General features: G+C 37.0%; 1 protein-coding gene across 8 annotated transcripts in view; it reads right to left on the reverse strand.

Moving 5' to 3' along the window:
• eya1 (EYA transcriptional coactivator and phosphatase 1) overlaps nt 1-13,844 on the reverse strand; it is a 68,418-nt gene that overhangs the window by 23,323 nt on the left and 31,251 nt on the right. For all 8 annotated transcript variants that reach the window (XM_051683089.1, XM_051683088.1, XM_051683086.1 and 5 more), the window contains 2 exons: nt 11,506-11,589; nt 5,368-5,457 (listed from right to left, as the gene is read on the reverse strand). In XM_051683089.1, the coding sequence (XP_051539049.1) occupies nt 5,368-5,457; nt 11,506-11,589 (174 nt within the window). The remainder of the gene's footprint in view (nt 1-5,367; nt 5,458-11,505; nt 11,590-13,844) is intronic.

Raw genomic sequence — 13,844 nt, forward strand, 5'->3', positions numbered from 1 at the left:
GTCACTGGGTTGGCTTTAGGTATGCATCTGCAGAGGTATGGACAGGGATAATTGAAACCGTTCCCACCTCAGCCGAGCAGAGCTCAGAGTCAGGGAGGAGAACTCTGTCCTGCAGACGGCTCTGTGTTGTTTTCTCTCCTGGCGAGCCGTGGCCCTTCCCTGCTGTGAGGGAGCACGGCCGGGCCCCTGAGACACACATTCCCACACAGTAACCCGCACTCCACCTCTCACCGAAAACACAAGAATGCTTTCATCCCTAAAATGTCCTCACTCTCAGGTACGGCACATTGCGTATCGCATAAGCTAGGGGTAATTGCGTACAAGAGTTTTGGTACAACCAGTTGTGGTATAACTAAAGAGAATCATTCCAAGAAAACAGAGCCTCTTTCTGTGTTCTTATGCATAGGGATGGAAAAAGTGTTTGATCCTGTAAAATTAACTTTTGATCTATTTTTATACAGAATACATTTCTGTAGGTTCCATAATGAAGTTTGTAAAAGAAAAATACTATTTCTTGTGCTATATTGTCTCCTAAATACCACAAAGTATTTTAACAAATTAAAGCATGATACATTTGTTTAATTTTACTGAGGTTTACTTTCCAAGGCAAAATTGTGAAGTGACACTGAAAGTATTTTATTTAATACATTTACTTATTTATACTTAGTATTAAGACAAAATATATTAGTGACTATAATAGTTGTGTATATAATAATTACAGTAGTGAGTATAATACATAAAAGTGACATAACAAAGTGAAAAAATACAGTTTAAATTAAATGTTCGGATTAAAATAATGACTGAATGAACAGAGCATAAATATTACTCTATAAATTTACTTTAAAAATATTTTTAAATGTAATAATTAATTATGTACAATTTACACATTTCTATTTATAAATATAAATATAAAAAACCTAATGAGCATGGTAATTTCTGGAAGAAATATTTTGCACATATGTGCCATGGATTGCACAGGAAGGAACATATTTCAATTAACATTTCAATAATATTATTTGCAAAATTTTCCACAGACATTATGCCCATTCTTTTTTAGTATGAAATTTTTGGCTCCTGAAAATAACCACTAACATCTTCCTCTCAGGAAGAAATTTGAATCAGTATACTGCAATCAATACAAGGATCATATTGCTGACAAGCATGAAATATATTCTGAAATTGTACAATATCAATAATTAAGTGAGCCAAAAAAACAAGACTGTCTGTTTTTCTAAAGACTTCTGCCTCTATACTTTGACATTCAGTGTTGTATTACAAGGTCAGTAGAGAGTGTTGTGTGTGTGTGTTTGTAAAGTACAGTAGATCCTTCATGTCCCCTATGGCATGCCATTTTCATTTCAGTACTTTATCAATAATTATCAGCACAGATGGAAATTTAATCACACACTTAAGAAAGTGGGTGAAAACAGCAAACAAATAACACAACCCATCAACTGCATTTAATAGTATAACACAATGCAACATAACCCCACATTTCACTTAAACAGACCGACGCTTTAATCAGACAGGACATGACCACAAGAAAATGTATCTATGTGGATTACACACCACCAGCATTTACTAGCTTCTTACTAGCTACTTTATTGCCAGAATTGTGTATTGCAATGGCTTGGCACAAACCAAAAGCTAAGGAGCAAGGGAAAGGATGTTATACAAAAGCTATTGAGTGTATCAATCAGGCTGATGGTGTATTTAAGGACTGCACTGCCTGGCCTTCGCACATTTGTGTACGAGTCACACAGTTGTCAATTTGGCGTTGCAAACACCATTAGGCATTTGTATCTGTAAAGGCAGAGGGAAAGCCCTTTATGGCTTTGACTAAATTAGACTGTGCATTTGCATTTTTTTAAGGCTCAACTATACATCTGCTGTGGTGATATTTACAGTTTGGATTCCTTTGGATTTCTCCTCCAATTCAGTTCTGTTTTCTTTCTTTGTTCCTCTGAACAACCCTTTCAGTTCAGAGAAAACTTTCTGTTGCGGTTTACACTACAGAAAGCAAAGTATTCTGGTATTGCATGCAACTGTAATTTTAAGAGAAATGTCCTTAGCTTTAAAGTGTCAAAATTAAATGTAATAATTCCGTTGCTGAGATATACCAGACAGGAAAAACTGTGCATTGCACAATCCAATCATTTTACAATATGCTTGGACAGCCAATTCATATGCAAGCAGTTTAAACACATGAAACAAAATCAAAATACAGGACAGATGTTGTGAAAAAGCCACATTTAAGCTTTGTCACAAAACAGTCATTTTTATATATCTTTATTTGGAATGGCAGGGGCACATCCATTATACAATGTACAGCATGCACAATTCGATGTAGCCAAACATACTGAAATATTTAACAGCCAATTGCTGCCAATTAACTTTGATCAAGATGAGTGCGATTGGAATCTCCCCGTCACTCGTCTGTCTCGGGCAGCACAAACATTTTCTTTCTCCATGGTTCTTGTGGCAGGAAAAGCAGAGCAGGGCTGTTGACTAATGAGACTTGGCAGACTCGCAACAGTTCTCCTCACACTTAAGTATCAAACAAAACATTTCCTCCTCTGCAGGGTCAACCACGAGCAGGACACAGAGGAAAATCAATGGGTCAGTGGTGTCGGGTTCTGGGGACGAAGTAGAGCGGCTCGCCAGCGGTGTCTGGGCCAGGACGGGTGCAGCAGGCTTAGTAAGAACAGATTGGGCAAGTCTTTTTAAAGGAATAGTTCACTTTCCTCATTTTCAAAAATTAAAATTTTGTCGTTCCAAACCCAAATGACTTTCTTTCTTCCGTGGAACACAAAAGGAGAAATGTGGACAAATGTACTGGTTGATCTTTTCAATGCATTTACAATGAATGTTGACTGGAGCTTTCAAGCTTAGAAAGTGATGAAAAAGTGCCATAAAAGTAGACTTGTGCACTATATTCTAAGTCTTCTCAAGACAAATTATAGCTTTTTAAACCCACATCCCATTCTTTAATGCATCTCTAAGTAAGATTTTCAATTAATTGGTTAATCCGGTTCACAAATCCGGTCTGAACAATTTGTTTATGAATCCGCCATAACTACTACTCTAATGAACGCGCAAGGGTGAATGTCAAGATTTTCAGTGAATAAAAGTTACATTTAGTCTGTTTTTCACCAAAAGCCATCATATGACTTCAGAAGACTTGGAATTTAGTGCGTAAGTCATATGGACTACTACTATGAAATATTACGATCAACCGATTTAATGAAAAAATCTGACTTAACCTCATGCGACCCCACATACACATGTGTGGTTGTAGTATTTTGACTTTGCTATACGCAATGCATAATTTAAACCAACTGATCTCAGTTCAGAAGTCTCTGGAATGTCAGTAAAGGGTTAAACATTTGTTGTACGGAGTCATGTCACAAAACAACATGGTGCCGATCACAGCAGAGTTTGTCTTTGGGAGAAACGTCAACAAAACTACATCTGGTAAGAAACCTCATTAAGTTTTTACATTGAAAACATGTTTAAGTCTCCAGTTTCATCCCATATGCCATTTTAAAAATGTTTGTGATTTATCGTGAAATGCCACGCTGCTAAACACAATGTAAACTAATGTGTACTTTAGCACATTTTTTGCTTACAAATCCTATATTTACTGTGCATGGTCACACTGAGAATCAATGGGTTCATCCAAAAGCTGAAAATGTTTGCTTTATATGGAGTAAGAATGAAAATAAGGTGCATTTCAAACTGTTCTGAGACCAGTGCAGACAGACAGCACACTGGAGGTTAAGTCATTCACTAAAAAGGGAGCAAGGGAGCACCCTATAGCTTTCATGCAGTGCATTCACTCCTAAAATCCAACCAAAAGTTCAGTTTCAGGCTGCAGATGATGTTTGGACCACTCAACATGTTTGGCAGACATGGGACAATGGTAATCAGTACTTAGATTCGGAATTTATAATGTATAACTTTATGTTAACATGGTTGGCAGTGATTGGACGATGCTAGCCATTACTTGTGTCAGAATTACTTATGCTAATTTCTGATGTAATGTCTGTCATGTCTCAAAACATGAATAACCAATACTCCTGGAAACATAAACAATTTGATGAAAAAATCTGACTTTCTATAGCTTGGTATTATTTAAAATTTCACAACTATTTGCTCAAGATTTTTTTTGTTCTTTTTTTTTTTGCATGTTTATTAGGTGATACTAGTTACAAATCAAAAAGGGAAGTGGACAATGCACACGCAGTTAAGCTTGAGTCTCAGGAGGTTAAAATAATAATTTGTTCATAAATCGGACATGGATTTAAAAAGCTATTGTTTGGCTTTAGGCAACTTGTAATATAGCGCATAAGTCAGATAGGGCACTTTTAATGACACTTTTATGGTGCTTTCGCATCCTTTTTAAAGCAATTCACTGTAGTTGTAATAAAGTGACCAGAACATTCTTAAAAATTACACATTTTGTGTTCCACAAAGAAAGAAGGTAATACAACTTTGGAACGACATGAGGATGAGTAAATAAATACAGAATATTACTTTCTTTCTTTTTTGGATGAACATTTCCTTTTAGGGTTCGTAGATTTGTTATAGTATTTCACAGTGCATATTTTCAGGCCTGATGCCATTTCAATTGGCTACATTAATGATTCGTCCAAAACCCTGAATGATGTGCTAGCTTGAGCAACACCAGATATGGTCAAACTGAACTTTACTTATATGAACACATGGAGCGCTGCCAATCACTGGTATAAGTGACCCCGCCGCTCTCATTTTCACCTCTCACCAGGCAGGGCAGACAGACACCTAGATACCCTCTCAGTAACTGCCCCCAGGGGCAGATTTTACACTGATCCAACATGAATCAGGCTGAGCGGGCAGAGAAGCAGTTTTCAGACCGTGACTGAGAGTTTGCGGCTGGGATGGACAGAGACACGAAGCACACAGCGTGACACGCAGACAGTCAGCGCTCGTACAGAAATATTAGAAGCTGACAAATTGGCCTGGGTGGCAGGGAGAAGGGGGTGGGGGGTCGCGGGCCAGGGAGACTGACAGCACATGTAAAATTCATAGTGTCCCGTGGGCTACGAGGTAATACTTCAAAACTGAGGGACGTTAGCGAGAAAGAGGCACCCTGCTATTAAATGGTTGTTGATGCTATGGCTTAAATTTTAATGGACTGCTCTTTTGCTCGTAATGTAATGTATACACTCAGTTATGAGTTATTCACGTCTTGGGGCTGCGTTTTAAATATTGCCGCAAAGAGAGCAAGCTGGAAAAGTAATCACAGCCTTAGAAGTATGCTTCGCAGGGGATGAAGCCAGCTATGTAAAGCACAAACAAATAGGGATATCTCCTAAAGTGACTTACCTCTAAGTCATTGAAGAAGAAATGCGTGTCGGCCAAGTTGAAGATCATCTCTTCCATTCTTAGTCCCAATGACACCGACGTTGGTGGATCCTACAAAAAACAAACAAAACAAAAATGTATCCAGCAATTAATTATATATTCTAAATAAAAAAGACAGAATATATAAAGTATATAATGTCTTTGCAATAAATATATAGAAAGTTCTAGCTGATCTAGAAATGTACTTAAAGGAATAGTTCACACAAAAATAAAAATAAAAATCTGTCATTATTTCTCTCCCTTATGTTGTTGCAAATCGGTATGACTTTCTACCGTGGAACAGAAAAGCAGATGTTTGGAAGAATGAGTCACCATTCACTTTCATTCACTTTTTTCCTGACAATAAAAGTAAAAGGTTAAAAGGCTGTCAGTTTCTAACACACCTCTTTTGTGTTCCATGGAAGAAAAATTAAAACGTCACATGGATTTGGAATGACACAAGAGTAAATGATTAGAGAATTTTACTTTTTGGTTAATCTATGGGTGAGCCACATAAGTTTTAAATGTAAAAACTGGTCTTACATTCGCCGATGAGCTAAAATGAAATTGAGGTCAACGTGTCATCATAAATACATCACTGTCCACATACCTCAGACCCTAGATCATCTTTCTATGCATTACCGATACATTTCACCCCATTTCCCCCAAACAATTTGCTCATATCAGAGAAAAATTTAGCATTTTTTCCAACTATTCGTAAATGGTTCATGTTGGGAATTTAATAGAAACTTCGTAAGAGGAAGATGCACATTTTTTTCCTACACAGAACAGCTTTACCAAGTGATGTATAAACCTGTGCATTGGCAGTAATCAAAATGGATTACTCACTTAAAATATAATGGACTTTTTTAAAATTGTATTTTGTTTCCATGGTAATGCAATACTGGCAGTAATGGTGATCTCAGTGGTTGTGTTAGAGCTGTCAATGATGGGAGTGACTGATCTTTATATTGTTAATGAATCAATTGCAGAGTGTTTTTCCCTTTAAAACCTAGTCAACACTCATTGAAGAAGCTCATCACAAATAATACTGATCACGTTTTCATAATTACAAAATTGTATGTGGTTGACATTAAATATTTTTAGGAAGCTGACATGTACTGCAGTGTAAAAATGCGATTCTCTATCTAAGATTATTTTAAACAGCATTTTGTTAATTATTTATTATCATGCATGCAGCTTTTAAGCAATTATATTAATTGAGAGACTACATGGAATATTTATACTTTTTAAAAGTTGATTTGTCACACCTCAGGACCATTTTAAATGAACAAGTGAAGGCAATAAAACAATAAAAAAACAGTAAAAACTTAAAAGGAATGTTAACCAGCCAGCACCTAAAACATACACTTTCTTTTATACATTCATATACATTTTTACCTAAAATCTTGATGTTGATTAAAAATAAAAAGCCTTTGCCTTTGCATCTGTCAGGTTTATATGTTGTCATTTCTTAAATATAGTGCTCGATTACAAAGTGGTCACTTGGAGTTCACTATCTTGTCCTAGTTTCATGTGTTGTCTGCAAACAACTGTAAACATTTGTTTTATTAATTGCATTTAGAGTGTCAGTATACACTGTTGAGACAAAGAAACACTGTAGGACAAGTTTAAAAAGGCCACCAGGCTTATTAAATTGAGATTCATAAATTAGTCAAGTATTCAGTTTACAATAATCTTTTGTAATCTTCATTGCACATGGGCTTATTTTTCTAATCAGTGGCCACTCTCTCAATGAGTGTGCGAAGGAGAGTGGAACGCGAGGAAAACTGAAGGAAGGGATTTATTCCAGTGTCTGTACGGCTGTGCTGAGTCAGAAAGCTCTGCTTCAGGGATTAGAGCTTAAAGCCACCTGAAGAAACGGCTGAGCTTTTTACTGATTACATGTCATACTTAACAATTAAAATGTTTTAACTGCGGACAGCGGGAGGGGAAACCACACAAGTAGAACAGAACACCAGCAATGCCACTGATGGGTTTATTAAGAAAATGTTCGCACACTTTTGAATCTTGAAACCTGTGCATAACAACTATAAAAATTAGTATACTGGTGATGATACCACACAAATAAGTGCTTGATGTCATACACAGAGTGAAAAAATAAATAAATGAATAATTAACCCTTATGTTCAACTGAGATTAACTTTATTATGGGTCTTTATTTTTGGGCTCCCAGAGACCCCAACAATGTAAATGTAAAAATAATAATCATTCAGAATATTTATCATGGAGGATGTTTATAGCAAGTTATCTAGTTAAAATTTTGTTTATAATCAACCTTATACTTCAATGTTAAGTATGCTTTTTGAGCTATTAAAGGGCTGTGGGGTCTCTCACACAGCAAACCGAACATGAGGTTAACCTAATGCAGCTTTTATACATTTGTTAACACCGTTTCAATGAGTTGTTCTCATGTAACTTTTAGATATGAAAGCTATACAACTTTTAGATACAGTATACAGCATAAACTAGGTCCTTTCTTTATAAAGCACTCAGCCTAAACAAAATTTTTGAATATTCCAACCTTCCTACCTATTTTGAGCCTGCCAGTCAGTCAACTTCATATAAACACCTGCTTATGTATCTGACAGTTAATAAAAGCAGGTTTGGTGGTGAGAGGTATACAAAGTGCACTTCTCCGATCCTACGAATGCTCTCCAATTAAATCTAAACAATCATTCAGCAGGAGAGTTAAGAATAAAAGCAGGCCAGAGTGCCAGAGGGTCTTCTGCTCTCACAGCCACCTGTCCCCACACATCAGTGCCACCCAAAGGGTGCCAAGTCCTCCCCTCCAACCCCCCTCCCTTCCCCAACACTTTCCCTCCAGGCTGATGGCCACACAGCTGGCCTGAGCCATCAGCTTTATGGGAGTGAGCTGCTCTGATGCCAATTAGGATAACTGATAACCAAAGCAGTGAGCTCTCCAGCACAGCTCTATTTATAGAGCTCTTCCTCAACAGCCTGCCTGGAAGAAATGCATTTCGGTGGGTTTTCTTACTGTTTATGTCATATAAGGCTCATATCTGAGAAATGTGAAGCACCTTGGATTTTAATGTAAGGGTTTGAGATGAGTGTGTTGATATGATTTAAGAGAGCATTATGTGGTTTGTGATGTTGCAGAGTAGATGGGATCAGCATATTTCTGGTAGGAGGGCAATGTATAATTAGATTTTGAGAATGGGGGGGGGGGGAGATACAAACGAAAAAAGGAGAGAAAGAATGAAATAATGGAGGGAGGAAGGAAGGAAGGAAAAGGAAAAAAGCAAGAAAGGAAGCAAGGAAGGAAGGAAGGAAGGAATCAGAATCAGAATGAGCTTTATTGCCAAGTGTTCTCATGTACACAAGGAATTTTATTTGGTGATAGGAGAAACAAGTGCAATAAGAACATTACAGTGAGACACAGAATATAAAACAAGGTAAGAGTATAAATAGACATACAAATAATAGGACATAAAACAGAATGAAAGGAAGCCAGGAAGAAAGGAAGGAAGGAAGGAAGGAAGGAAGGATGGAAGCAAGGAAGGAAGGAAGGAAGGAAGGAAGGAACAAGGAATGAAGCAAGGAAGTGAGGAAAAAGAAAACAAGAAAGCAACGAAGGAATGAATGAGAAAGAAAGCAAAATAGCAAGAAAGGAAGGCAGAAAGAAGGGAAAGAAGAAGCAAGCAAGGAAAAAGACATCTAGATAGGAAGGAAGGAAGGAAGGAAGGAAGGAAGGAAGAAGGAAGCAAGGAAAGACAGATTGGAAGGGTGGAAGGAAAAAGAAAAGAAGCAAAAAATAAGGAAGAAGAATGCAATCAAGAAAGAAAGAAAGAAAGGAAGGACGGAGGAAGAAGGAAGCAGGGAAAAAATACAAAGGAAGGAAAGAAGGAAGGAAGGGAGGGAGGGAGGGAGGGAGGCAGGAAGGAAGGAAGGAAGCAAGGAAGAAGGAAGCAAGGGAAAAGAAAGCTAGGAAGGAAGGAAGGAAAAAGAAAGCAAGAAAGAAAAAAGCAAGCAAGAAAGAAAGAAAGGAAAGCAAGCAAGAAAATGAATAAGAAAGAAAGAAAAAGAACTGCTAAGAATTGCTGTCACAATATAATTGATGACTGGTTAAAATCAGAGGGATGCACTGAAGTATGTGCTCAGCTGAAGTGTGTGTGAGAGTGTTCAAGAGCAGATGCCAAGACTTTTTGTGTTGAGGCACTCTCAGAGTTTCGCTTCTTTACCCAGCATGCTCAGCCGAGATAAAGTAAATAAACAGTGCAGGGTCGAGGGCCAGGACTCCCTCACCCTTAAAACAAAACACCACCCCCATCAAACACCCTGCCTGAGGAACAAAGAGAACAAACCGGCCGCCGGGCCCCATTCCACTGACATACGAGCGCTGCTGTCATCTACAGTCACCACAAAGAAAAACCCTTCAAGAACCCCAGCCAAAAAGTGCCAACTTTGTGATTTATTCCCTCAAACAAGGAAGCAGCTAAATTCTACATTCTTCAGACACAAAGAGAATTCAAAAGCACATGCATATTGAATTCAGATTACAGCTGCATTAAATGCATTATTTTTATAAATTTGTAATCTGGTGAATTCGGGGAGCAGTCGCCTCAAGTTAAATAAAGCAATGAGATCATTGACAAAGCCTGAGAATTGCAGACTGGCATACTTCCCAAATTGTTTGTTTTGAAAGTTCAAATATAGCCTATGATGGTTTACTGTATATAAAATAACAAATACAATGAGTGCAGAAGTAAACAAGTTCTCATTTCATATTCATGACCCATTTGAACTTGCTAAATTTGGTAGTATGCCTTAATAAGACGGTTTTAATAACGTGAATACACTATAATTCTTATACATAAATATATTAATATTAATATATTGAAGTCCAACTCTAAAGAAAATGTTTCTTTACTGACTTCCACCAAGTTCTCTATTCTTGCTATGCTATAACAGAATAACCCCATTGCAGTTAGGGCAAACACTTAATTCAGGGTTGCTGCAGAGTTTCAAAAATCTAATTTAAGACTTTTTAAGACCTTTTTCAAGACCTGAACAAATAAAATTAATACCGTATCCTCATATCAAAACAAACCAACACAAACACAGACTCCTACTTAAACAGGCTGGAGCACACATTCAACATGGCCTTAACATTGCTTATCAGTAAAACAGGGTAGGATATATGCAAGTTTAAAATACTCAGGACATGTTTTCCACATATATATCACATTAAATTTGAAATACACCGGGGACTCTTATTTTGAAATGTTTGCGCTTCACTGCTTCCAGCTGCTCATTCAAACAAATAAGGGATATAAAATATGCACTCCCACAATAATCTACAACATATTACAATATAAACAATTAAAAGAAACATTGTCATATTTCATCAACACTACATCATCATCATCATCATCAACAGATGATCATAAGTGATCGCTTGTCATAAATTTCCGACATGGCTTAATGATTGCGAACTGCTCTGCAACAGCTGAAAACACTCAAGCCCCCTGCGTGCTTGGAGAAAATACACCAGTGTAGCATTTTCACTATGAAGGATGCAGCGCATGCATTTATTTAATTAAGTTGTATTCTTTTTAAATTTGATAATCACATTAGCTCATATCACGATTTCTGTCCTCTTATTACCTCTTTAAATAAAAATTATAAATTCTGTTGTATCATTTAAGATATTTAAGACTTTTTATGACCTTAAATTTTGGAAAACTGAATTTAAGACATTTTAAGGATCCGCGGGAACCCTGCAATTAAACCTAACAATGAAGCATTTCTGAAGGACAAAAAACCCTTAAGAAGTGTCAATGGACATTCTCTGTGCAACTGGTTTGTAATCCACGCCTGTACCAGCCACATAACTCAGACAGCTGCAGTCCGAGCTGAATGCCTACGAGGCCTTATTAACTTTATATATATATATATATATATATATATATATATATATATATATATATATATATATATATATATATATATATAAAGAAACAATTACTTGAATGCTGAGTTCCTCGAAGCTGTACCCAAACAGTCCCTCTTTCTGCATGTTTTTCTAAACTTTGTTGCAATATTTTCCTATGTATTCTGTTAAAATCCATCACTCACCCTGCCGAACCTGTTGGCGTAAGATCCTGTGAGCAAGGAATGGAAAACGATGATTGTTTCATCCAAGTCCCAAATGAACACACGCTGGGAAAAGAAAGAGCAAAATCAATGGCTCACTCAGCATGCGAGATGATCTGACTGTCAATAAGAAGGGTGCATAGATTCATGCGCTCTGGGATCTGCAGATATTAAGCACTGATGGTCACCATCGCACCCAACAACTGCAGGAAAAACCACTAGCACACCATCCATCTCCTGCCCCCAATGCATTAACACAATCAATAGCAACAAACTAATTAACTGGATTTGTTAACATGCTATGATCTCAGCTTGCTAATGGGGGCAAAACCTTCTTGCAATTCAGGTAATGTTAATGAAAAGGCCATAACAATGTTCTGAATTATACAGATCAAATACAACCCCAATTCCGAAAAAGTTGGGACAGTATGAAAAATGCTAATAAAAACCAAAATGAGTGATTTGTAAATTATATTCACCCTTTGCTATATTGAAAGCACTACAAATACACATTATATGATGTTTTAACCTGTGAATTTAATTATTATTATTATTATTTTGTATTTTTTTAATGTACAGTAATTTCAAATCAGATGATTGCAACACGGTCCAAAAAAGTTGGGACAGTCGAGTGTTTTGCACTGTAAAATATCACCATTTGTTCTAATAACACTTATTAAGCATTTGGGCACTGAAGACACAAGTTTGTTAAATTTAGAAAGTGGAATTTTCCCACATTCATCTATTATTTAGGTCTTTAGCTGCACAAATGTACAGGGTCTTCGTTGTCACATGGTGTTCTTCATAATGTGCCACACATTCTCAATTGGAGACAGGTCAGGACTGCAGGCAGGCCAATCTAGCACCCACTCTCTCTGCTTACACAGCCATGCACTTATAATCCGGCAGTATGTGGTTTGAAGTTGTTCTGCTGGAAAATGCAGGGACGTCCCAGGAAAAGATGGTGCTGGATGGCAGTATATGTTTCTCCAAAATTTGTACATATCTGTCTGCATTCATGGTGTTCTCACAGATGTGCGAGTTACCCATGCTATGGGCACTAACACACCCTTGGCCCATACAGACACTGGCTTTTGGACCTGACACTAATAACAGCTTGGATGGTCCTTTTCCTCTTTGGCCCGGATAACACGATGGCTGTGTTTTTTAAAAACTTTTTGAAATGTGGACTCTTTGGACCAAAAAACACAGTTACACTGTTCTACTTTCCATCTAAGATGAGACCGAGCCCAGAGAAGTCGTCAGCGCTTCTGGACAGTATTGAAGTAGGGCTTCTGCTTTGCATAGTAAAGTCTTAACTTGCATCAGTGGATGCAGCGGCCATGTTCATGATATCCATTACAGATGAATGCTATTTTTTAAGACAGTGACATCTGAAGGATCAGAGATCATGAGGATTTAGAAGTGGTTTTCGTCTTGCCCTTTACACACCGAGATTTGACCAGATTCCTTGAATCTTTTAACTATATTGTGCACTGTAGAGGGTGAAATGCCCAAAATCCTTCCAATTTGTCTTTGGGGAACATTGTTCTCAAAGTGCTGGATTATTTGCTGAAGCATCTCTTGGCAAATTGACAAGTCTCGAATGATCCTTGCTCTTGAAGGACTAAGCTGTTTTTGGAGGCTCCTTATACAGTATACAGTACTTTGACACAACTGCCTCACCTGTTTAACATCTCCTGTTTCACATCGCCTTGTTATTTCAACTCGTCATATTGTTATTAGTCATAAATTGCCCCGTCCCAACTTTTTTAGAGTGTGTTGCAGTCACCTGATTTGAAATTACTCTACATTTTCCCAAAAAATAAATATAATAAAATTCACAAGGTAAAACATCATATTATGTGTAGTTGTGGTGCTTTCAATATAGCAAAGGGTGAATATAATTTACAAATCACTCCTTTTTGTTTTTATTAGCATTTTTCATACTGTCCCAACTTTTGGGTTGGGGTTGTATGATAAAAAGAACTAAAGTGGTACTAAAGATTCTCTGCTTAGAACAAACTGATTTGGGGACAAACCAAGCAACAAAAACAGGTTTAATGTTTTAAATGTGAACTTATATGAACTAATATATAAAGCACTTTAAAACATGTCAATTAATTAATTTTTAAGAAGAAATAGAGAGTAGAATGGATCAGGAGTCATCAACTTTTACAGACCCAGAGACCCCCCAACCAAACTCGCCAACCTAAGGACCCCATTATAAAAACAAACCCTTGAATTTCTCAGTAATACTTCATAACCTTCATTAAAAACATGAGCCTAACAGTTTTACTTTTTTTATTATTTTTTTTTTT

This window comes from Myxocyprinus asiaticus, chromosome 41 (genome assembly GCF_019703515.2).
Source record: "Myxocyprinus asiaticus isolate MX2 ecotype Aquarium Trade chromosome 41, UBuf_Myxa_2, whole genome shotgun sequence".
Taxonomy (NCBI): Eukaryota; Metazoa; Chordata; class Actinopteri; order Cypriniformes; family Catostomidae; genus Myxocyprinus; species Myxocyprinus asiaticus.